The 23852-nt window shown below is 48.3% G+C and overlaps 1 protein-coding gene across 7 annotated transcripts in view; it reads right to left on the bottom strand.

The window, feature by feature from the left end:
* Positions 1-23852, bottom strand: part of TRABD2A (TraB domain containing 2A) — a 60067-nt gene that overhangs the window by 15822 nt on the left and 20393 nt on the right. For all 7 annotated transcript variants that reach the window (XM_058683528.1, XM_058683532.1, XM_058683531.1 and 4 more), the window contains exon 3: positions 1452-1598. In XM_058683528.1, coding sequence (XP_058539511.1) covers positions 1452-1598 — 147 coding nt within the window. The remainder of the gene's footprint in view (positions 1-1451; positions 1599-23852) is intronic.

Below are 23852 nucleotides of genomic sequence, written 5' to 3'. Positions count from 1 at the left end.
AGTCGGACACTTAACCGACTGAGCCACCCAGGCGCCCCTCCTTTGTCATCTTTTTAAAAATCATGTCCTTTATGTGAGATCCTTCTATCCATTTCCTCAAGTCCCTTCTCTTCAGCAGAGTGCTTCCTTTGTACCAGCCCCTCCCCACGGGCAGGCAGCCCGTGCAGGGTGACCTCCCACAGCTAAATGCCAAACATGACCTACAACCCGCACCCCTGGGTCTGACCAGCCTGGCCTTCCTGGCACCATGACAGGCACATTCCCAATACCCCACACCATGGGCGGGCCCTGTGAGCAGAACAGGTATGAAGGGGCCACAGGAAAGGGTTGCATAAGACATCTGTCCCTGACTGCTACCAGCCTTCCCATTTTCCCATAAAACTCCCAAATCCTCCCACCCATATTAGCTTTTTTCTGCCATTTCAAATTTTAATTTCCCCATCTATCTTGACTTATCTCCCCACTTCCCCCACACCCACCAAGAATTGTCATCACCATCAACTGTACTACTTTTCTTCGGGTATTTCTTGTTTTCCCTTCCTCTTGCTTGCTTTGCCTTCGTTTAACTTCCTCCAGCTCCAGACTCTCTGGAAAGCTCCTTGTATCTTCTGACACTTGTGGGGCTGACGCTGGATCCCTGTTGTTCCTCTCCCCAGGCTGCCATTCCTTTTTCACCTCTCCCATTCACTCACAGTTCCTTAGGGTCCCCAGATCTAACAGACCGCCCCCCCACCCCGGCATCACTCACAGCCCCCTACCGCATGAGGACAGTGGTCCTGGTGGAGGAGACAACACACGCCCCATCTCAGAAGCTCAGCTGGCATTGCTACTGCCATGTGGTCTCGGTGAGGGGAGGGGAGGAAGTCATGGCTTGTCCTCTGGAACTCTCGTTGATAAAAGCATAACCAATATCCCTGCCATAGGGAGGCTGCATTCCTCTGAGCTTCCTTCCCCTTGATGGCCCACAGGTAAAACCTGTCCCGTGTGTCACTCGCTGCACCAGTGCGGCCATGAACACATCCAAACCCATCATGCTCACGTGGTCCCAGAAGCCACTGCAAGCTGCAGCCAGAGTTCTGTCCCACCATTTCCCAGAAGTGCTTCCTAAGTCAGCCAGGGGCTTTCAGACTCAGATCCCTTCCCTGCTCGGGAGGCGGCTTCGTGCTGCCTGTTGCCCAGGCCGTGAGCTCTGCCCCTGGATCCCTAGCTCCATCCTTTGCCTGGGATCCTGGAATTAACTCTCATCAACACCCCCTCCGTTCTCACGTATCATAAAGAATGGCTCTGTTAGCTGCAGCATTTCATTCCACATCTAAACCTGCCCAATTTTATTTTTAGAGCCCTTTATGACCTCAATCCTTTGTTCACGGAAGATTCAGGTGTCAGCAGGTAATGTCTTTGTCCTCATGTTTAAATCCACACTGAGCTGCGCAGAGGACAAGGGCCCTCACCTGGGAGCTGTCATGGCTGAAGATGACGGAGCTGAGGTCCCCACAGTTATAGTGTTTGATGAGATCCTCTGTCGTGTAGGGGATCTGAAGGCTGCCTGCTCGAAGGCTCTCCTGCTGCAGGAGGGTCTGGTTCAAAGCAAAGATGACCTAAGAGGAGAAAACACAAGGCCCTTTTAAGTTCACTGACACAGCAATCGTTAGCCTCCATCTTATATCTTTTGTCCGTGGTTGATAGTGACCTCACCTCTGGGTTTGCCGTATAAGGACATGGACGCTGCTGCTAAAAAAGGAAACACAAATCCCCAGATGGTGTCCAAAGAAAAGGAGGACAGTCCTGCCCAAGTTGGTCCCCTGTGGGTCACACTGGGAGGAAGTACCTTAAGAGGGACACAGACAACCTGGAGCTATCCCATGAGAGTCACCAAGAGGTAAAGAGACCAGAGAATGGCTGCAGATGAAGGTGTGAAGAAGCTGGGGAGGAAGGTCGGGAAGCAGCCAGAGACACACAAACAGACACTTACCGAAGGCTTCACTCACATGAAGGACTGGACAGGAATATACGCACGACATCTTCTAACCATCAGTGTGGCGTCTGCTGACTAGTGGATTCACTGGGCCGGCAGGGTGTTAATAAAGTTATGGTGGAAAAAGGGGAGAAACGAGGGCTAGACAAAATCAACCAGTTGGTCTGTGCAAGTTTCTCAGAGTCTCTGACACGCTAATGTGTGCTGTGGTTCTTCCTGAAGGGAGAGTGTGCCAGGCTTCCCAAATTTATCTGAGGCATGCACCACAAGAGAAGGCTTCACTAGAACACCCTTTGGGAAAATCCAGACTCAAGGAATTTTACAAAACAGTAGATTCTCCGTGGGCCCAGAGAACTGGGTCAGAGGGGAAGGTGGGGACTCTGGCACCGGGTGGGACTGGAGCTGGCCATCCTGCACAAGGCTCCTGACAACACTGAAGATGCTGTGGCATTTTCTCTCACGTTCTCTCCAGGTATGGATGCAGACATATCATCACCTTCCATGGCTGCCCTTCCACGTGCTACCCCAGGAATCCATATACAGATACTGCCTTGCCGTCTGCTGGAAGGCAGCAGCAAATTCCCTCGCCGTTTGCTGGAAGGCAGACAGACAGGGTCTGCCTGAGCACTCCGTGAGGTCTTCAGCCAGAACTTTTTGATTCTCCGGAGACAACCTATTACATGTCTCAAGTCAGCAAACGACCCCTTCCTTTCTCCTGTCACACGTTCTCCTCATTCTGAGTGGCAGAGGCTCTTGTTGAGTTGCTTCCCACAGGCCACTGCGGCGCAAGCCTGCTGTATGCCCTCCTCCCATGGCCCTGTCTCCCTTGGTTACTCCAGTATTGGCTGCCCTGTCCTGAGGCCCTGCCCCGCTTTGAAAAGTCCCCTCCTCCCCTCTTCTCTCAAAACATCCCCCTACTGTCTGTTGGGCCTGGACCTTCTGGACCATGCCCTGTCTCCAGCCCTCTACTGGTGACATGAGCTGACCAAGAGGCAGATACACCCAGGTGTATGTCCATAAATTATGGTCTAAATGAGGAAATTCAGTCTTCCATGGGGATAAGCCCCTGGATTCTAAAGCCACACAATTAAGACCTGTCCACCACCACTGGGAATTGCTAAATGACTTCAGATTAGCTGGAGGAACAGATCTTTGGAGAGGAGGGGGAGGGGCAGTATGCCAGGCTCCAGGCCAAGGTCTCACACTTTCTGTCTCAATCGACACCAAGTTCTCAACAAATATATGCTGATGGATTTTGCCCTTCCCCTAAGGGCATTCAGGACAAGCCCAGGAATCTGTAACTAGCAGACCTTCCTCCAAGAGTTTCCATTAGTTTCAAAATGCTTTTTTTAAGATGTTCTTGGTATTTGGAGAAGATCAAGCCACGCATTCTAATGGACAGGCGGGTCTGCAAAGTGGAGAAGACCGTGTGGCCCACATAGTGGGCCTTATCCAGTCCCTTCTCAGTGTAGTCAAATGTCATTTATCCTGAAGACATTTCATCTGTTCATGACAGGCTTCCAAAGCCTTGCTAGGATGTTTGTCTTTGCTTCTTATATTTACTTTTAAAATTTTTTTTTTTTTTCAACGTTTTTTATTCATTCCTGGGACAGAGAGAGACAGAGCATGAACGGGGGAGGGGCAGAGAGAGAGGGAGACACAGAATCCGAAACAGGCTCCAGGCTCCGAGCCATCAGCCCAGAGCCTGACGCGGGGCTCGAACTCACGGACCGCGAGATCGTGACCTGGCTGAAGTCGGACGCCTAACCGACTGCGCCACCCAGGCGCCCCATTACTTTTGATGATCAAGCTCCATCCAACCAGGGGCAGGGCCATAGAGGCACTGCTGGAGGTGCCTTCTTTGGGGCAAACCAGGGGTGGCCCTCTGTGTCTGCCTTGGCAGCTGGAGGAGGCAACCACCCCCCGGTGCTCTGCAGGAAGTCTCGAGGGCCCCAGAGCAGGAGTCAGGGAACACATGAGGGCTCCACAAAAACAATACAAAGCCCCAAACTCACCCAACTAAAACCATGGTGGTCCAGACTCAGCTTCCTTAGAGACCTACTCTGGCATCTCAGAAGCCCCACAGTCTGACAAGATTAATGATTGTCGGTCATTCTTATGCAATTTACTCTCCTTGCTGTGCTTGGCAAAGCCTGAGTCAGTCTGACAAATTTGGAGTTTCAGGATGTGACTCACAGATTAGTAAATTCCTCAGAAACAACTGTATTTGGTTACAGTGACCACAGAGACACCTTCCAAGAGGTTTATCCTGATGGGGCGTTGTCACTGACCTAGCCTCCTAGGGTTATGGAATCACACCTGGCACTGTTCCTGGACAGCCAACAAGCCCAGGTACAGCGGGCAGCCTGCCCCGATGAGAGCCGAGGCAGACAACCAGGAAGGGAAGGCAAGGCAAAGGAGAAAGTACAGGGGTCTGGCTGAGTGGCCCAGGCTAAGCACGCGGCCCCCCTCACCTCCTCCCTAACCAACTCTGTGCCACCCACCACCTTCTCCTCTCCATCCAATCCCTTTCTTTGGAGCCTCTGCTAACATTTAGTCACGAGTTGTATTAGATTTCTTGGGCCACCATAACAAAGTACCACAACCTGGGCGGCTTAAACCACAGAAAGTATTGTCTCACAGTTCCGGAGGCCAGAAGTCCAAAATCAAGGTGCTGGCAAGGCCATGTTCCCTCTGAAGGAATTAGGGAAGGATCTGTTCCAGATCTCTCTCCTAGCTTCTGATCATTCCTTAGCTGGTGGCCACATAACTCCAAGTTTCCATATGGCTTACTCCCCACGTATGTCTGTGCCCAAATTTCCCCTTTCTATTTTTTGTTTTCATTATTTGTTATTTTTTACTTTTTAAAGAGTAGCAGTAGTGGTATTTATTTATTTTGAGAGAGAGAGAGAGTGCATGCAGAAGCAGGGGAGGGCCAGAGAGAGAGGGATACGGAGAATCTTAAGCAGGCTCCACACCCAACATAGAGCCTGATGCGGGGCTTGATCTCATGACCGTGAGATCGTGACCCGAGCCCAAATCAAGAGTCCAATGCTCCACCAACTGAACAGGTATGCCCAAATTTTCCCTTTGTATAAGGACACAGTCACAGTCATATTGGATTAGTGCCCACCCCAATGACCTCATCCTAAATCATCTGCAAAGACCCCATTTCCAGATAAGATCACATTCTCAGGTCCTGAGGGTTAGGACTTCAAGGGAAGCGTTTGGAGACACAAGTTAAAACGTGTCAGGCTCAGCTTACCCTTTTTTTAATAGTTCATATGAATATGGTAAAAATTCCAAGCAGTACTAAGAAAAAGAACTCCCTCCTGTTCCTGTACCTGAATCATCCTCCCTAAAAACAATCACTTCCAGTGACTTATGTATCCGTCCATGGACAGTCTCTGTGTGTAAAAGCTGACAGATGACACGATAGACAGATGTAGAGATATCTCCTCCGCTTTTTTCTTTGTGTTCTTTTGACCCTTAAGGATTCAAATAAATGCCTTTCCATGAATTAATACTAAAGTTATACATTATACCGTAAGACAAGAGGATTGTGGAATTAAAAGCCAGGGTTTGGCAAACATTGTTTTTGAAGCACAGGCAGCCTGAATCCTCCTCCTTATCCATAAGATAACATTAATGACTACAGCAAGTCATAGAAAAGAAAAAGGGAAATTTGTGACTACAAGAAGGGACAAATGAAGGTTTCCTACAGCCTTGCCAGTGAGAAAGCAAGCTGGATGCAGGAGCCCAGAGGCACCCCAGAGGTGTCCCCACCACCCCCAATCCAAAGCTGTCCTAGTGATGTGGTCTGAAGCATTGGGGTTCAGATTCAATGGCCAAGAAAGAATTCTTGAGACGTCTTTGGTGCAAAACGGTGGTTTTATCAAAGCAGGGAGACAGGACCCATGGGCAGAAAGAGCTGCACTGGGGTTGTGACAGGTGACTGATTATATACCTTCAGGTTGCAGGGGGTCAGGGATAGTGTAAGTCTCTAAGGTATTTTGGAAACAAGGTTTCCAGGATCCTGAGGGGGCTAGCTACTTTTAGGAAAAGGTCATTTACTGTCTAATAAAACCTCAGTCATGAGACCCTTCAGATGTAAATGAGTGGACCATAAGCTTGGAATATGTTTGCCAACCTATATCCTGGGGTGGGGGGAGGGGGAAGATAAGGGAAGTTTTCAAAGGAATCTTTATATGTTAAAGTAGACTTACAGGATCCTAAAGGTTGGGATAATGTTAAGCTAAGACTGCTTTTTGCCCTTAGCAAAGTGTCATTACCGAGACAGCTGAGCTCCCAGAGGAATGTCAGTCACTCTGCCTGCCTCAGGGACTTGTCAATAGGCTGTAAGTTGTAAGGAAATTGAATCTTTTTTCTTCTGCTTTTTTCCCCCCACATCACTAGTGTTGCGAGATCCTTGAGCACAATGGCCAAGAAAGAATCCTTGAGACGTTGTACAGTACAACTTAGAGTAGTTAGCTTGCACGGGACAGGACCCTGTGGGCACAGAGAGCTGCATTTTCGCTGTATGAAGCTGGTGGTTATATGCTTAGTGCTCAAGGGGGAAGGGGACGTGCAGGGAGTTTTAAGTCATAAATGTCTTCTTCGAATTCTACTCATAAAACTACTTGCGCAGGTTTCTAAAATGTTTGTCATTCAGCTTGATATTAACTATCGGTGAAATTTACAGCAGTCATGAGACCCTTTATGAATGTAGCAACCGGCACATAGCTGATCCTTATGAAACTATGCAGGCATAGGTCAACCTTCTGGGCTACAGGTGAATGTTTTTCTGCTTCTATCCCTCGTCACCAGGACCTCTGCTCTGGGCTCAGGCTGACTCAGGCAGGCCCCAAGGAGAAATCCAGGCAGAATTCTACAGATGATTTCAGACAATCCTACAAAGACTCAGGTTCATTTCTCCAAGATCTCAGATAAGCCTTCTCCTACCAGACACCCAAATGGCTTGGTTTTCCCACGAACCTGCTAAGCCAGTGTCTTCCAAACCACGGATTGCAGCCCAGTATCCACCAATTCACGGCTGACATAAATCTCAGCATGGTCTACCCACTGCTCTGTAGCTTGCTTATTTCCTTTAATCTTGGGTATCAGTCCACACTGCAGCCAGAGCTGCTCCGTGCTTTGTAACAGCTGCACGTAAACCATGCCGAGCCTGTGCCGCAGCCCCCTTATGGGCACCTCCCATAAATACATGAACTGCCCCACATTCACCCACAGGTGACGCCAAATGCGGGGCTGGGAGTCACTGAGGGAATTAAGTCAGGGTTAGAGCTTCAAGAACCTGAAGAAATGAAGAGCTAACACAGCCAACTCTTTCAAATATGAACTGTCTCCAGAGACAGAGCTGCTGGTATGCACTGCCCTGCAGTCAATCCCTGGCTCGGTTCTCTGACCCCGGATGAATGACATCTCTCTACACCATAGTTTTTTTTTTTTTTTAATTTTTTTTTTTCAACGTTTTTTATTTATTTTTGGGACAGAGAGAGACAGAGCATGAACGGGGGAGGGGCAGAGAGAGAGGGAGACACAGAATCGGAAACAGGCTCCAGGCTCCGAGCCGTCAGCCCAGAGCCTGACGCGGGGCTCGAACTCACGGACCGCGAGATCGTGACCTGGCTGAAGTCGGACGCTTAACCGACTGCGCCACCCAGGCGCCCCTCTACACCATAGTTTTTGAAGTCTGACTCATATCCTCACCGGGAAGGATGTGGGCTCTGGGACCAGCATGCTTCTGAAACAAAATTGCTTCTACAGTTCTCCATGCAGACAAAACTATGTGTGGCCGAACCTAGAAACCACCACCCAAAACATCATTTCAGAAGAAGTCCACATACTACATACATTCTCAAGTCTAGCTTTTGGAATGCACGGGAAAGTTCCACGGATTATGCCTCCTGTATGGTTACTATCTTGCCAAGCTACTTGTGCTGACGTAGGGCAACCAAGTCTCTTAGAAAATTCCTGAGTGGCAAATGCCTTACATAGATCCCTGTCACTCACCGTCACTCTTTTCACCTGAGGGCAAAGCAAGACACATTAGGGGAAAGAGGACAAAAGGTGGGGATGGTAAAATATTAGAACTCTGAGCACCTGGAGGGGGTCAGCAAAGTCATTAGCATGATGTATTTGCATTATAATGGTAATAATAACAGGAGCCCCTCCCCTCCCCACTCCACTGAGTCAGGCTGCCCTCTGGGAGGTGGAGCTGCATTTGGGGGAAAAGATTCTATCCCTGTCCTAAGGGGGTGGCTGTTGGGAGTGGGACAGAACAAAAGGGTGTTTGATGGCAACAGGTCACAGAGGGCAGTCCAGTAGAAACAAACACCCCATGGGAGTTTAGGTGGAGGCAGAAGCTCCAGAAAGGGATGGGCCATCACAGGCACTACCTTGCCCCTGAGCTCCAGTTTTCCCTGCCATTGAAAGCAGTGCCAGGAGCAGCAAACCTGGTTGATAGCATTACCTGGCCCACAGCAGCCACACAGTGGGCAAGCTCAGCACCTCCCGGGGGGCCTGCAGCAACAAGAATACAAGGAGAGTATGTACTCAAGGGCATAAGGTTGTTTAGAGCAACATCATCCTGATCAGCAAAAGAGAAGTGATTGATGTGCACAACACATCACAATGGGGACCACGGGCATGGCACTCATCAGCCCATCCTCCACACCCCAACGCCATGCTGCTGGCCTGACGAGCCACACGTTATAAAAAGCATGCCACACATGTCACCGGAGGCCACCAGAGGAAGGAACCAAAGGCCCCCCAAGACCTCAGAGCCAACCAGGTTACTTCCCTTGAAACCTGTAAAGATTTTTGTCCTTGACCACGTGAAGCAGCAGCTACACTTGAAGCTTGCAACTGGCCATTCCTGCTACCTTCAGGGTGTCCCTTTAGATCCATAGTTAGACGTCTCTCCTGTTGGGAAAAACTCGTGTATCTCTTGAAGCCATCAGTGGAGGGTCCTGGCAGAACTCAGGCCAACCCTGCTGGGGATACAAAGGACATGCCCGTGTCTATGACAGAGGACAAGCAGAGCCCAGTGGCACCCCCAGTGTGCAAACACACAAAGAGACGGGCTCAGAGTGCTTTGAGACACGTCCTGCAAAACGTTTGCTGTTCCTGGAGACTCACCTGGAAGATGTGTTACATTTGGAAGGACTCAGGGCCAAATAAACCACCAGTGGTTTTTTGGCAAAGGGATTTACCACCTTGGAGAGGTTCTCAGTGTACCAAGCTCTTCTTTTTGAATGCTTTCTATCTCAAGTCAGGTGCTCTGCTGTGCAACATTTTTAACTATTAGAAAGTCCTTCCTTCTTTTGGAGTTCCATGTCTCTCCATAATTGCCATGTACTCATTTTTGTATACATCAATACAATGTGTGTTTCCATACACACACAATTTGTTAGCAGTCATCAAAATGGAAAATGTGTGTGTCCTACTCCTAGAGATCTCTCCTACAGAAACACTAGCACGAGTGTGTAATATGTAAGTGTACAAGGATGTGGCTTGGAGACTGTAATATTGCTCTCCCTGGCACTGGGACTGTTCAAGCAAAATTGGAATGTCCATAGGAGGGCATTCCTGCATCAAATGGGAGATTGCACATACTGTTCTTCCACTTGGAAGCATTTGATTTTCTCCATTTCAGAAAAGAAGGGGAACAGACCCTTCTGGTCTCACATTCGGGTCTTCTCTCCCTCAATTGTTTCTCCTCCCCTTGGCACAGGCCATGGGGCTCCATGGAGAAGGGAATCAGGTCAGGTGTTCATCAGAAGCCTCCATATGGTCCCTGTGGTGTCTGAGCCACCTCTTCTGGTTACGCTGGGGTGAGGGAATCCAATGTACCTCCAAGAGACCTCTGTTCACGGAAGGGCCGGTGTATTCTATCCCAAGCACATACTCTCCTATAGTAATGGAGCCTCCAGGACCTGACAAAGGGGCAACGACAGGAGTGGCAGCAGCCTGGGCAGCCACAGGATTGCAGCAAGAGCTGTGAGTGTGGCAGCAACCAAGTCTATATAAGCCCAGGACAGACAGATGGAGCATGACAGGAACAGCCAGCAAGGGTCCAGGAAGAGGCACAGCTGGCATGACCAGGGGGTTGTGGGACACAACATGTCCTCAGGGAGTATGAACAAGATGGAGGAGGAGAGTCCTGCAACCTTGTCCCAGGAGGGTGCTTCCAGCATGTCACCAGAAGCCAGTCTCTCCCCAGAGGGCAGCAGGAATGTGGCCACTGCAAAGACAACCAGTAAGCCCAATGTACAAACAGCTAATGTCCAGTGATCATCTCATTTGGTCACAGTGAAGACTCCATGAGTGACTGGGATGGAAGCCAGAGTTTCCCAGGTTCATGCTGAAGCGCAGAAAGAAAGAAGGAAAACAGAGGATAGAGCTCCTGGCAGAAGGAGTTCCCATCACCACACGATAAGCGAAAGTCCCCACAGGTCAGGCAAGAAAAGTCAATCCAAAAGTCACCTCCTTAGCCAGCTATAGATGCAGCAGAAAAGGTAAAAAGAAGATGTTGTGGGTTGAATTTTGTTCCCCCCAAAAGACAAGCTCATCCTAATCCCTGTTACCTGTGAATGTGATTCACCTGATTTGGAAATAGGGTCTTTGCAGATGTAATCAAGCTAAGATGAGGTTTTTAGGGTGGGCCCTAATCTGAATGGTATCCTTACACAAAGGGGAAATCTGGACACTGACAAAACATGCACAGAGAGAAGATACCGTGGAGGCACACAGTGAGAAAACAGCCATGTGATGACTGACACAGGCAGAGATTGGAGTGATGCATCCATAAGCCAAGAAATGCCAAAATTGTCAGCAACTACTAGAACCTGGATGAGGCGAGGAAGGATTCTCCTCCAGGCCTTTCAGAGGGAGCACGGCCCTGCTGACACCTTGACTTAAGACCTCTAGTCTCCATAACTATTGAAGAATATGTTTCTGTTGGTTTAAGCCACCAGTATGTGGTACTTTGTTAGGGTAGCCCTACAAACCAGTAGGGGGCGACAGCCCCAGCTCCTGCCCTCACCACAGCCCCACTAGGAAGGATCTAGGGCATCTTACAAACAGGAGGAGCCAATCTATGGCTAGTTCAGGTTCTCCACATGAGAGACACAGCTGGGTTGGCTCTCAAAGAATTTGAAGAAGCCTGTCCTACTACCAAAAATGGTGGTCTCCTCTCTTGGTAGAAGGGAATAGCATGTCTAAGACCGTGCTAGGGAGCAGTGAGGGGATCATTGTGGAGCCAGCAGAAGGTGGAAAGTGGCTGGAGATCACAGGTACCTAATTCCTGAAACCAAGGAGACAGTAGCCTTTGAAGTGGGTTAAAGAGGAGTCAAAGCAGGAAGACCGAGGCTCAGAAAAGTGTCCCTAGAGAGTCATCCCAGTGTTCCTGACTACAGTTCAATTAAATAAAGAGGAAAACCATAGCATATGGGAAGGAAGCTCTCACATATGTGTTCTAGGAGACTACTATGATGATGTTTATAGCAAAATAACTTGAAACAGCAAAACCCTGGAAACAGCCCAAATGTCCATCAAGAAGAGAACTAAAAAATTGTGGTAGATGCCACACAACCATGAAAATGAATCATGGCCATACACATTAGTGTGAGTGAATATCACACAATTTTGCTTAACCAGCAAGACACAGAAGAATGTACATAATCCAGTTCCATTATAGAATAATTCGAAAGCAAGACCCAATACTACATTGTTTAGAATACATATTTGATAAAGAAAAATGGTGACTTCAGATAAGGAATGGGTTTATATGGAGCAGTCACAGGGACAGTGGGAATCAGGATGAACAGAGCCTAAGTTAGTTTAAACCAAAGGGAAACAGACTCTCACACAGCAGAAAGGCCAAAGCAGAGGAGCATGGGAAGTTCAGGGCTCTCCTGATCTATGTAACTGCTTTATTTTTGGACACCCTTATAACTAGAAAACTCAAGCCTACCCAGGGCAAATGAAAACCTCTGTTCTAACCTCTCTCTCTGTCTCTTCCATTGATTTGCACCAACTTAGGACACATGCTCACACCTACACCAATGAGAATAGCCAGAGGAATTCTGCATGCTGATTGGCTTAAAACCAGATCCTGAGACAATCACTGACAAGACTGGCTCCTGAACCAATCACTCCAAGATGGACACTTGGAGTAAAGGCAAGTAAGGTGGCAAACTACTGGATTCAGAAATAAAATTCAGGGGCGCCTGGGTGGCTTGGTCGGTTAAGCGTCCGACTTCGGTTCAGGTCATGATCTCACGGTCCATGAGTCCGAGCCCCGCGTCGGGCTCTGTGCTGACAGCTCAGAGCCTGGAGCCTGTTTCAGATTCTGTGTCTCCCTCTCTCTCTGCCCCTCTGCTGTTCATGCTCTGTCTCTCTCTGTCTCAAAAATAAATAAACGTTAAAAAAAAAGAAAAAGAAAAGAAATAAAATTCAACCCCAAGGTTGTCCTGGTTTTTCCTGCTAGTTTGGAAAGAATGCCTAGGAATGAAGAAATGGAGCAAGGCAAGAGGAACCGAGGGTGTAAAGATGTGTCAACAGGGATGGGGTATTAGGGCATATTGAGTAGGTAGTGATAAGCCCAACCACTTAGAGTGGCATGAGCAAAGGTCACCACCAGCTTCCATCAAATGTCTATTATGCACTGGGTCCTTTACCAAGGTTCTTTACAGAGGAGGAAATGGATTCAGAAAGGTTCAGTATCTTGCCCCACATGAAAAAGAGAAGAAATGAGGGAGCCAGGATTCAAACCCAGATTCATATCTTCCAAATTTCATGCTCTTTCCAGTAAGAAGCTGGATAGAACAGCAGGATGGGCAGCAAGACCAGCCTTGACCTCTCCAAGGTGTCTAAAGCCTACTTCTTCCAAAGCAAGTCCCAGTTGATTAGGACCCATGCACCTCTAAGAAAGGACAGTACCCTCCTCTAAGTACCCACTTCTCCTGGATGCCCTATCCTGGTTATAACAGTGCCACTCAGGTAAAAAGATTCAGAGACAGCCTCAAAGTCACCCTCTGTGTCTGTTAATCAATACCCTTCACTCAGAGATCACTATATCGGGTCAATTTCCACCTCTGGAGGAAAACATCCACAAAACCATACTCCTATTTCAGACCCTTCAGACTCTTCTGAAATAGCAGAGAGCTAGGCATACGAGAGATGCCGAAACCACCACACTCCCTTCTCTCCCAAACCCCTACCAAAAGCCACAGCCCTTGAAGGGACAGCCCTATACAGGACATGCCTATCCACTCCCTCCCAAGCCATTCCCATGACGCCTGGATGAACATCCAACTCCATGATATAGCACTGGCTGAACCATCAGGCTTACTTCCAAGGAGTACATCTACCCACAGAATAGACTCAAAAACAAGCAGAACGTCTCTAGGCCAAATGCCAAGTGCTTTGTTTTGAGTCTTGGTTAAGATTTCAAGAAGAGTAAGAGACAGCAAGAAAGAAAGAACTATTGGAAATTATTACAATTCTAGTAAAACTCCAATTAGCATAGTTTCTGACAGTGTACAGACTTAAAAGGACTTTCTTTTCCCCTCTGGAAACATCTGAATGGATGTCTGCTTTCATATTAGGGCTTGCCTTATACTATCTTTTTTTTTTAAAGTGTCAGTTGACCCCCAAAACATGTCTTATTAGCTGAATACTCCTCTCCAACCCTCCAGTGACACATACTCACCCCATCTGCACTGTCTTCGGAAAAGTAACAAGCTTATTACCAGAGAGTTTGATCCAGTGTTCAAATGCCACCCTTCCTTCCCACCCGCCCCCTCTTCCCCCCAGATCTACCCCCCCCCCCACATCTCCCCTTCCACTCTCCCCTTGCGTCCCTACAGTTCTTCTCTCTCCTTTCTTTCTGGGCTGTGGAAAGAATCGATTAAGCTCCCTGTCCAACATTTGCAGCATGCTTCTTTCTGTTTCCTGAGACTTCTTCAGCTGTGGGGAGACCCAGGTCCCAGTTGAGGCATTGTTGCGGGAGCCCATGGGCTGAAGGAGCGAGCGAGGGGGTTCGAGTCCGGCAGATGCCTTTATTGTCAAAGACAAAGGTCCCCCATCGAGCCTCTCCACTTTTCAGCACTTTCATCCCCCTCAGATCAAAGGGCTGCTCTGCATATGAAAGGCACCGCCCATTATGCGGCTCACATTAGCCCCGCACCACCCCACCAGCCTCCCAGCTCTGCGAACAAAGGGGCTCGCATCTGTTCAGGCCCAGGCCTCACCTTCTGGGGCGGTGGGTTGTTGTGTCTTTTCTCTTAGCTCACTTTTGAGAGCCATTCAGCTCCTTGAAGTATAGTTGGAGAGCAGTAGGGGAAGGTCTTCCTTGTCCTCAGAACATTCCGCCCCGATATTGTTTCGAGCCCCTTTGAGGATTTCTGGTCCTTGCCTCTCTCACCTCACCTGGGTATGGAGGCAGTGGGGACGCCCTCCTCAAGCTCATTTATTTTCTCCCTTCCCAGCCACTCCGTAAAACTCCTCCTTCTTTACCTGAAAGGGGACTATTCCCATGAAATAGTCTAGACTGGTCCCTCAAAGGAAGATGGTGAGAAATCCTGCTCCTTTTCCTGTCAATGTTAATAGATGCTGCCTGACGTAGGAGGTAAAGCCTCCACACACTTCTTTGGACATTGAAGTCTGCTTTCTGGGGGGGGGGGGGGGGGGGAGTGATTCTAAGAACTTGGATGTGAGCTCTTTGCAGCAAAAGGACTCAAGCATGAGGACAAAAGAAACTGAACTTCAGTGACACTCCAGCCTGAAGAAGCATCCTTTTGTAAACAATGCTGGCTCCTGAATACCAGGAGAGAACATGGAGAGACCTGAAAGAATGCACCAGGCCGACCAGGCCCTCCCTCTCTTCTCTGGCGGCCACCCTCTCAACGTCCTCCACGCCTCTCCCCTCCTCCTATCCTTGGTCAGGTCTCCTGACCGCTCTCTCCTTTCCACCCAGTCCACATCCTGCCCTGATGCCAGATAGATGGCTAAGCAACACGGGCCTCCTGTTACAACTGAACTGTGTGACCCACCCACCAACCCCCGAATTCACGTGATGAAGCCTTGACCCCCAATGTGCCTGTATTTGGAGACAGGGCCTCTAAGGAGGTAATTAGGGTTCAGTGAGGCCATCAGGATAGGACCCTGATCTGATAGGGCTGGAGTCCTTATAAGAACAGGAAGAGACACCAGAGCAATTCCCCAACCACACCCCACACACCCACCTCCCCACACACAGAAAAGGCCATGTGAGAACACAGCAAGAAGGAGACCATCTGCGAGCTGACAGGGGCTTCACCGGAAACCAGCTGGGCGGCACCTTGATTTGGTACGTTGGCCCTCCAGAACTGCGAGAAAATAAATTTCTTCTGTTTAAGTTTCCCTGTGTGCGGTATTCTGGGATGGCAGCCCAAGCCAATTCCTATACCTCCTTCCCCCAAATCCCACACGATGCTGAGGTCACAATAAGAACAAATACCAACCTCTGGTCTCCAAGGCCTAATGAAAGTTACCACCTCTGCTAAGCACTTCCAGACTATCTCAGCCCCGCCCTAGAAATCTCCATTTTTTTACTTCTATTGCCCTGAAAGTTAATTTTCCTTTATGTGTTTTAAAGTTCAGACAAAACAGGGGCACCTGGATGGCTCAGTCGGTTAAGCATCCGACTTCCGCTCAGGTCATGATCTTGCCGGTCAGAGTTTGAGCCACACATCAGACTGTGCTGACAGCTCAGAGCCTGGAGCCTGCTTCGGATTCTGTGTCTCCCTCTCTTCTGCCCCTCCACTACTGGTGCTCTGTCCCTCCAAAATGAATAAACATTAAAAATTTTTTTTTAAGTTCTGACAAAACAAACAAGCTTCAAGAAGAATCAGATGAAGAACCCAACTAAAAGCATAATAAAGCTAACTGCACCCACTTAACCACACTCAGAACTGTTACTGAGGCTAATCAGGCATAAGTGGTAAGCACTTCATCTAAATGGCTACAGGCCGTATTATTTCTAGAGTTTGGCCTGCTCCTGGACGTTCTCTTATTTTGTATTTTTTCCAATATCTGTTACCAGCTCCATGTCAGTTTTCCCTTGTAGAGCAAACTCTAGTCCATAGTTACCACAGTTCCCAGCCTCACAGTGTCTTCCTCTTGATGGCCCAGGGCCCCGGACCAACACGGCTGAAGCTCTGAGCCAAGAGGCTAACTCTAACACCCCGCAGTAGTGACGGGGGTGTCGCAGCCCTCTCCAGCCCACACTCAGCTGCCAGATGCGCTGACCTGTGACACTCCTCTTGGTGCTCCCACCTCCTCCTGACAACCCCTCAGTGTACATGGAGGTTTCCCAGCCTCACACGCAAACCCTCTGCGGCCTCGCCTTCCGTCCCACCCCTACACAAATGTGCACGGAGCCCGCCCACCCTGCCACCACTGGGCCAACACAGCCTGCTTTTCCCCAGGTTTGCCTGCACCGTTGGCCCATTTGAACCATCTCCCTTTTGGGGCGCCTGGGTGGCTCAGTTGGTTGAGCATCTGACTTCAGCTCAGGTCATGATCTCGCAGTTTGTGAGTTCGAGCCCTGCGTCAGGCTCTGTGCTGACAACTCAGAGCCTGGAGCCTGCTTCCGAGTCTGTGTCTCCATCTCTCTCTGCCTCTCCCTTGTTCATTCTCTGCCTCTCTCTCTGTCAAAAATAAATAAACTTAAAAAAAAAAAAAGAAAAAGAAACATGTCCCTTTTTCCGCTGCCTGTCTGAATCCTTGCCTCCCCTTGAAAAATCCAGCTCAATATCAAAGTCGCCCGGATAACATTTAGCAAATAATCAGTCACATCAATCACATTCCTTGGTGACCATTTCACCACAATGGCCCCAGAGAGGAGAGGAGAAAGGCCAGCCCCCTCTAGCCAAGGCCATGTCCAGAAACCACGCCACCTGCAGTGGGCCCACTTCTGCGGCCAGCAACTGAGGGCCGGGAGGGCACCTTCATTTTTAAGCTCTTCAATCTCTACGGTTCTCCCTAAAGTTCAAGACTGGTCTGGAGAGAAGCTATAAAACCTCACCACAGAATTGGAAACCCCTCTTGAAAGGAAGGGGAGGCCCTCTAGGACACCCCACAGCCTAGAAACACACGCCCACACGGCCCTCATGAGGTGTATTTAACCTGCACTTCTCACTCACTCACGGGGGATCTGGGAGAGGCACACTGCCATTACTATGTGACCAGCATCCCTGCCCAGGTGGCAGGAAGGAAGTTACTCTGGGAGGATGAACAAAGTGGGTAAAGTCAGGGTAAAGATGGAAACAAGCAGCAGAGTTAATGCCAAGGCTCACTTGCTTCAGGCAGTCTGGCCTGCTGGAGTGATGAGAAAACAGCAGCCTTCAAGTAGCAGCCAGTGATTAGCAACTGTCACTGAAAGACGCTGAGCTAGACTCATTTAAAAAATATAAACCATGGGCACCTGGGTGGCTCAGCCAGTTAAGTGTCCAACTCTTGGTTTTGGTTCAAGTCATGATCTCATGGTTCGTGAGATCAAGCCCCACGCCGGGTTCTATGCCAACAGTGCAGAGCCTCCTTGGGATTCTCTCTCTCTCCCTCTCTCTGCCCCTCCCCAACTTGTGCTCTCTCAAATCAATAAATTAATATATATTTTTAAAAAGGTAAATCAAGATCCTTGCTCTCTAGGAGTTTCTGTGCGAGTTCAGGACATGAGATAAACACATGGAAAGCTAAATACCACTGTAAAAATTAAATCACCATAAATCTGATCATTCAACAGCTGCCACAAGGTAGCAAATGAGCAATTGCCCAGTTACCTCAGGAGAAAAGGAGCTTCTGCAACCTGAGGTAACTTCCAGAGGTGATTCAAGAATACGGACCAGAATGGTGACCAAGAACAGAAACGGAGGTTCTCAAACTTGAGTGTGGATCGGAATCGCCTGAAGGGCTGGTTAGACCACAGATTGCTGAGCCTCAGCCCCAGAGTTTCCAGTTCAGGAATCTGGGATGGGGCCTGAAATGTTGCATTACCGACAAGTTCCTAATGATGCCGATGCTACTGGCCCAGGGCCCCACTCTGAGAGCCACTAGTTTGGCCTGAACATGCTACATGAGTAGTAGGAACAGGTAGCCCTGGTGACCTGCCTGCCTCACAGCTAAGTCCTATTTGTACGACACAGTGTGTTCATTTTTTAGGTGGTTACCTACCAAGAGCCAGGACATCTAACAGAAAACAAACTGATGGTTGCCAGAGGAAAGGTGTGAGGGGAAGATGTACAAAATGGGTGAAGGGGAATGGGAGATACAGGCTTCCGATTATGGAATGAATAAGTCATTGGGGATTAAGGGCACAGCATAAGGAATATAGTCAATGATACTCTAATACTTCAAGGGATACTGCAGACTCGTTTCTGCCCCATGCCCCTGCCTCCCTACTCCCTTCCAGGTGAGCCTCTGCTCTTGGCAGGTATGTTGGGTGGGCAAGGTTGCTTATCACTGAAGAGAATACCCTCGTGGGGTGCTGCTGACTGACTTCTCAGGGAAGGGACAGCTCCGGGGACACTCTGTGCTGTCTGGGACTTCAGTGGGGCCCCCGACATACCAGGGTACATGCAGAGGACACAGGGATGGGGTAATGAGACCCCTCAGCTCTCTCGTGTGGTCATCCACGTTTTATGATTCCACAGCCTTTGCTGAGGCTGCCACCAAAGCCCCACTTGGTGCCTTTCAAGGCCTGACTGACCATGAATAGAAAGGAAGGGCCTCATGGAAGAGTGTGGGGAGGAAGGACAGCACAAAACATGGCAGGAGGGATATAGGAAAAGCAGAAAAGTGCCATAGTGTCCAAGGTGTGGCATTACACGATGCCACCAACATCCACCTCCAGCATCCAGGGCAGCCTCACTTCATCGCTGGGCCACAGAGTACCTCATCATACTGAGACTTCGACTGGCTCCTTGGATCGTCCCGGAGAAGAGTTCGTCCAGTTCCACCCAGCTCCTTCCCCTCCTCCTTCCCCCATCTTCTCCAAGCAGGGTAGACTGCCTGACCCAGCCCTGTTGGGAGGTGGACTCTGGAGGAGGGACAGGGCTCACACTCTCTGAGTGGCATGCTGGGGGTCATTCCTAGAGTCTAGGGGTGTCCTGGAGCTGATCTACCACGGAAGAACTTGCTGCTTGGGTGTCAAAGGGGTTCCCTGCTCCCAGGCAGGAGGCAGGGACATGGGGCCAAAATAAGGCTGCAGCATCCCTTGAAGTGCTTCTCTTAGGACTCCAAAGGCAGCAGAGCAGGGTCAGAGCCGGCTGAGGCCAGAACCCCAGGAGCACATGCGGTATCCATGCAGGTGTACAAAAATACCTAATTTTTCTAAAGTTCACTTTGGACTTTAGAGAAGCAGCCCAGAGCCAGGGGATGGCAGGATCACCACCAGCTTTATCTCTGGGTCCCTAAAATAAGAAACAGAGTGCCCAACCCACACTGAGTATGCTGAGTGCTGAAAGAAATGTGTCCCAAATAAAGTCTAGCCATAAAAAAAAAACCAAAAAAAGACTCAAATCCTGAGCAGGCCTGCTCCCAGGTGGAAACTGCATCTGGAAGTTCGTGAAAATCACAGCCAGCCATAAGGTACACAGTTGATTCAATTTCCTATTCCTGGTCCAGAAATAAGGAAGTAAAGGGAGACTTTACTAAATGGCCAGTAAATGGCCAAGGTGAAGAAATGCCATGGAAGATCCCCGCCCGGGAGAGCTAATGGCCCAGCCTGGACTTCAAATGTTTGAAGACCATGCCCATCACAATGGTTATGCTGATGCCCTGTGTGCAAGCAGGCACAAAGGTGACTCAGGGACTAGATGTCACAGGCTCCTAGGGCATTTACAGCAACTACAGCATTTGCCCAGCTATGCATAAGAACATGAAAATATTACAGAACAGAATTGGGAAAAGAATGTAAAAAAGCAAAAGACTGATTTATCTCACAAGCACAAAAGACTGGACATAATGTGAATTTAACACGCTGGTCTTGACACAGAAAGGCTGTATTTAATTTTTAAAGTAGTTAGCATACACTCATGTTGTATCCCATTTTGGCCACGGTATCTGCGAGTTCACTGTCTCGCATTGGCCTCACTGACATGTTCAGTAGTAGCCCACCTATTATCCTATAACCACTCATGAGCCCTTCCAACATGCCAGTCCAAGCACATTCCATTTCGATTATGGAAAATGCAGGAAAGTCACCCATCATTATCATGACCAGTTTCAAAGATGATACCATCTGCTTTTATTGCGGTTTATGACTAGGGAGCAGGAACTCCCTCCGCAAATCAGACCTGTGAATCTGGCAGGTGTTAGCACTCAGCGGAACTGGGTTAGAAAACCAGAGTCTACAGCCACACCACCCTGAAGACGCCCGATCTCATCTGATCTCAGAAGCTAAGCAGGGTTGGGCTTGGTTAGTACTTAGGGGGAGAAAACAGGAAACTGGGGAGCCCAGGCCAGCCCTGCCTAGTCTCTACAAGACCCCTGGCCCTACACCAGGTTTATTCCAACAGGAAAGTGACCCCAGCGGGGCCTCTGCTTGCTGATGCACCATGGCACTCTTGCCATGGCCTCTGGGCACAGAGACCTGTGGAGAGGCCTACAAAGTACAAAACAAGGTATCCCCAGGCTTTCCTAGGATTGGGCTATCCTAGCCCTGGCGGGTCCACACCCTCCTAAGGAATGTTGACCCTACATCCTCAGGAGGCTTTCTCAGACCAGCAAGTGCCTCCCCAGCTCATACCTCTCCTACATCCACCTGGCCCTTAATAGCCTGAGATGGAGACACATGGATGGCATCTTTCTAGAAATCTGCCCTGCCAGGGGCTGCCTCCATCACTCTGCCCTGCCTGGGACAGAGCCCCATCCTAGAGCCATGGTTTCTTCTATTAGATAACTGATCCATCTATTTTTTTTTTTTTTGAGAGAGAGAGAGAGAGGGAGAGAGAGAAGAGAGAGAGAGAGAGAGAGAGAGAGAGAGAGAATCTTAAGCAGGCTCTACACCCAGCACAGAGCCCAATTGGGGGCTCGATCTTACAACTGTGAGATCATGACCTGGGCTGAAATCAAGAGTCAGATGATTAACCAACTGAGCCATCCAGGCACCCTGTAACTGATCCACCTAAAGAGAACTTGCTCCAAAGAAGAAAAATCCCCATCTTCCCAACACCCCAAAACTGTGACTCAAGAAATGCACTTTTTCATAACACTCGAAAAACCACTGGGCCCAAACCATTGTTTAAGTTTCACTTTTTTTTGGGGGGGGGGGGCGGGGGGGGAAGAAAGGCTTTTTAGCAAAGCGAGTTGTTAGGGTCCTAGGGGTACAGGGTAAAAACCAGCAGTGACACCTACTACTGAAAGGGACAGCAGAAGTGACAGGTGAAAAGGCAAATATGAAATATGTTAGTGCCATCTATTGGCAAGAGTAAACAGTAACAGAAATGATTCTGTACAACAGCAGTTCAGATCATTAGCATGCTTATGCATCATCTGAAGAGCACTCTGGGGTTTACAACAGACTTTTACATCCAACTGACTTCAGTAGGTCGGGATACGAAAAGCTCAAAGATGCAGGCTTTACATGTGGAAGCAGAGGGCAAACCCGGACCTACGGGCTTGGCTCATATTAACTCTTGGATTCCGTGACTCAGACCCCAAACACAGATGTGGCCAGGTCCCAAGGGACAGACTCTAATCCTGAGAAGACTGGGGCTGTCCCGAATTCCCACCCCAGTCCACAGTGACATCCAGTCCATCACTGGGAAGTTGGCAGAAGAATCCTGTGGTCAGACAGATTTGTTCTGGTCAATCCCTCAAAGGAAGCAGACAGACGGCACCCTATGCCTACAGCTTGTGCACAGATGCCTGGTGGTGTGTGGCTATGGAAATAGGATTTAGAAAGATCATTTCTCTAGGGAATTCTTTAAGTCTCTAATGTGAACCCACCTCTGCAGCTGGGAAGGAAGGGAGGGGACTCACAGGTGAGCCCTGCATCACTAAGCCTCCGGCTGCAAGTTCAATTGCTTTCTGCACATAAGGAATGGCAGTGCAGCTGCTAACACCAAGCAGACACAAACTCTGGGTGAACGAGAACAGGCATCGTAACCTGACTCCATACTGAAACGGGAAGCAGGCATCTGCCCTGAGATGGCAAGAGCAAATCCACGGACAGGAAGGAAGCATCCTTTCCCTTATGCCAAATCCAGATCGCTGAAGGGAACAATTAGCTCTCAGGTAGTAAGGGAGAGGTGAAGGGGAGAAGTAGGAAAAGTCAAAGGATCTAGAACAGAGAGAGGACTTCGGTCACTTTCCACACAGAAGCTCACTAAGCATCTACTAAGGGCAGACTATGGTGCTAAGTCCTAGGAAAACAGTGATGAATCCTGCCTCGAGAAGCTGATCGCCTGTATCATAAAGACCTCAAGTTCTGGGAAGCAACAACCAGATTACATCTTACTCTTTTTACATGGCACCATGCTCAGCAGGAAATCAATGGATGTGTTGACTAAATGAATATAGGAACGGGTGGCTTAAGAGAATAACTCCTAGTAAACTCACACCCTGGTGTTTGAAGTTTAGGGCCAGCTGGGCAGGGATAAGTCTATAGATAGAGGAACAAAGAAAGCCATAAGATCAAGACATCACTGAAGGTTGCTAAGAGAACAGATCTTAAAAGTCCTTATCACAAGAAAAAAAGGTTTGTAACTATGTACGATGACAGATGTTAATTAGACTTATTGTGATCGTTTCACAGTGCTTACAAACATTGAATCATTATGTCATACATCTGAAACTAATGTTACATGTCAATTACATCTCAATTTTTTAAAAAATCAGACAAAAAAAAGATCTTAATAAAACTCAATAACTGCTTCCACTAATAACAAGTGCTTCTGATAAAATTCTAGTAAAACAGAAATCCAAGGACATTTCATTCACATCAGAAAGACTAATCAACTACCAGCATCATATTTAATGGTGAAATAGTAAAGCCATTCTCCTTCAAGTTAGAGAAAGAAAGAATGCCCTTTTTTATTACTACTACCTAATGCTGTCCTAGGTATCCTAACCAACACATCAAGGCAAGAAAAAGAAACGAGACCAACTACAGAAAGGTGGAGACAAAATAATTATTTATCAGTTCTATTTCTGGTCACTATGAAAGCAAGAGGATCAACTACCATTGTTAGAATACACGATTTCAACTCAGTAGTTAAACTGATATAAAACTTAGTAACCAGATAGAAAATATATTGCAAAGAGAGTCTTTACACCAGCAAAATTCTTATTAAACGTAATGCATAAACTTATGACTTGAGCAAAATCTAAATCAAGAATTCTACAAAATAAGAAAAGATTAAAATATAATCAGATAAATGGAAAGGATAGCATGTCCACGGATTAGTTGACTTAACCTGAGGAAAAATGTCAGTTCTTCCCATATTGATCTGGAAGTTAAAAAATCATAATCAAAATGATTTTAAAAATCATTAAAGAAAGTGACATCATTATCAAATATTTAAATCCAGTCACTAAGAATGTGATATTGATACAGAAACAAGCAAACAGATCCATGGAAAAATAGAAAGTGCAGAAACAGAAGGTACGTGCATACAGGCGTGGGTACGTGTGTACGTATGTGTCTGCATTGATACGCTAAAAACACAGAGCATCACAAGTCAATAGAAAAAAGCTGACCCCAGGCCAGTTACACTAGAAGGGGCAGCCATAGGCATTTAGAAGCTCCCCAGTGTCGAGCCCTGACTAGGTACGCAGGCAAAGGAACAGCCATGGGACCCATCATAGG

This window comes from Neofelis nebulosa, chromosome 9 (assembly GCF_028018385.1).
Source record: "Neofelis nebulosa isolate mNeoNeb1 chromosome 9, mNeoNeb1.pri, whole genome shotgun sequence".
NCBI lineage: Eukaryota > Metazoa > Chordata > Mammalia > Carnivora > Felidae > Neofelis > Neofelis nebulosa.
This window is presented reverse-complemented; position numbering and strand designations above follow the sequence as displayed.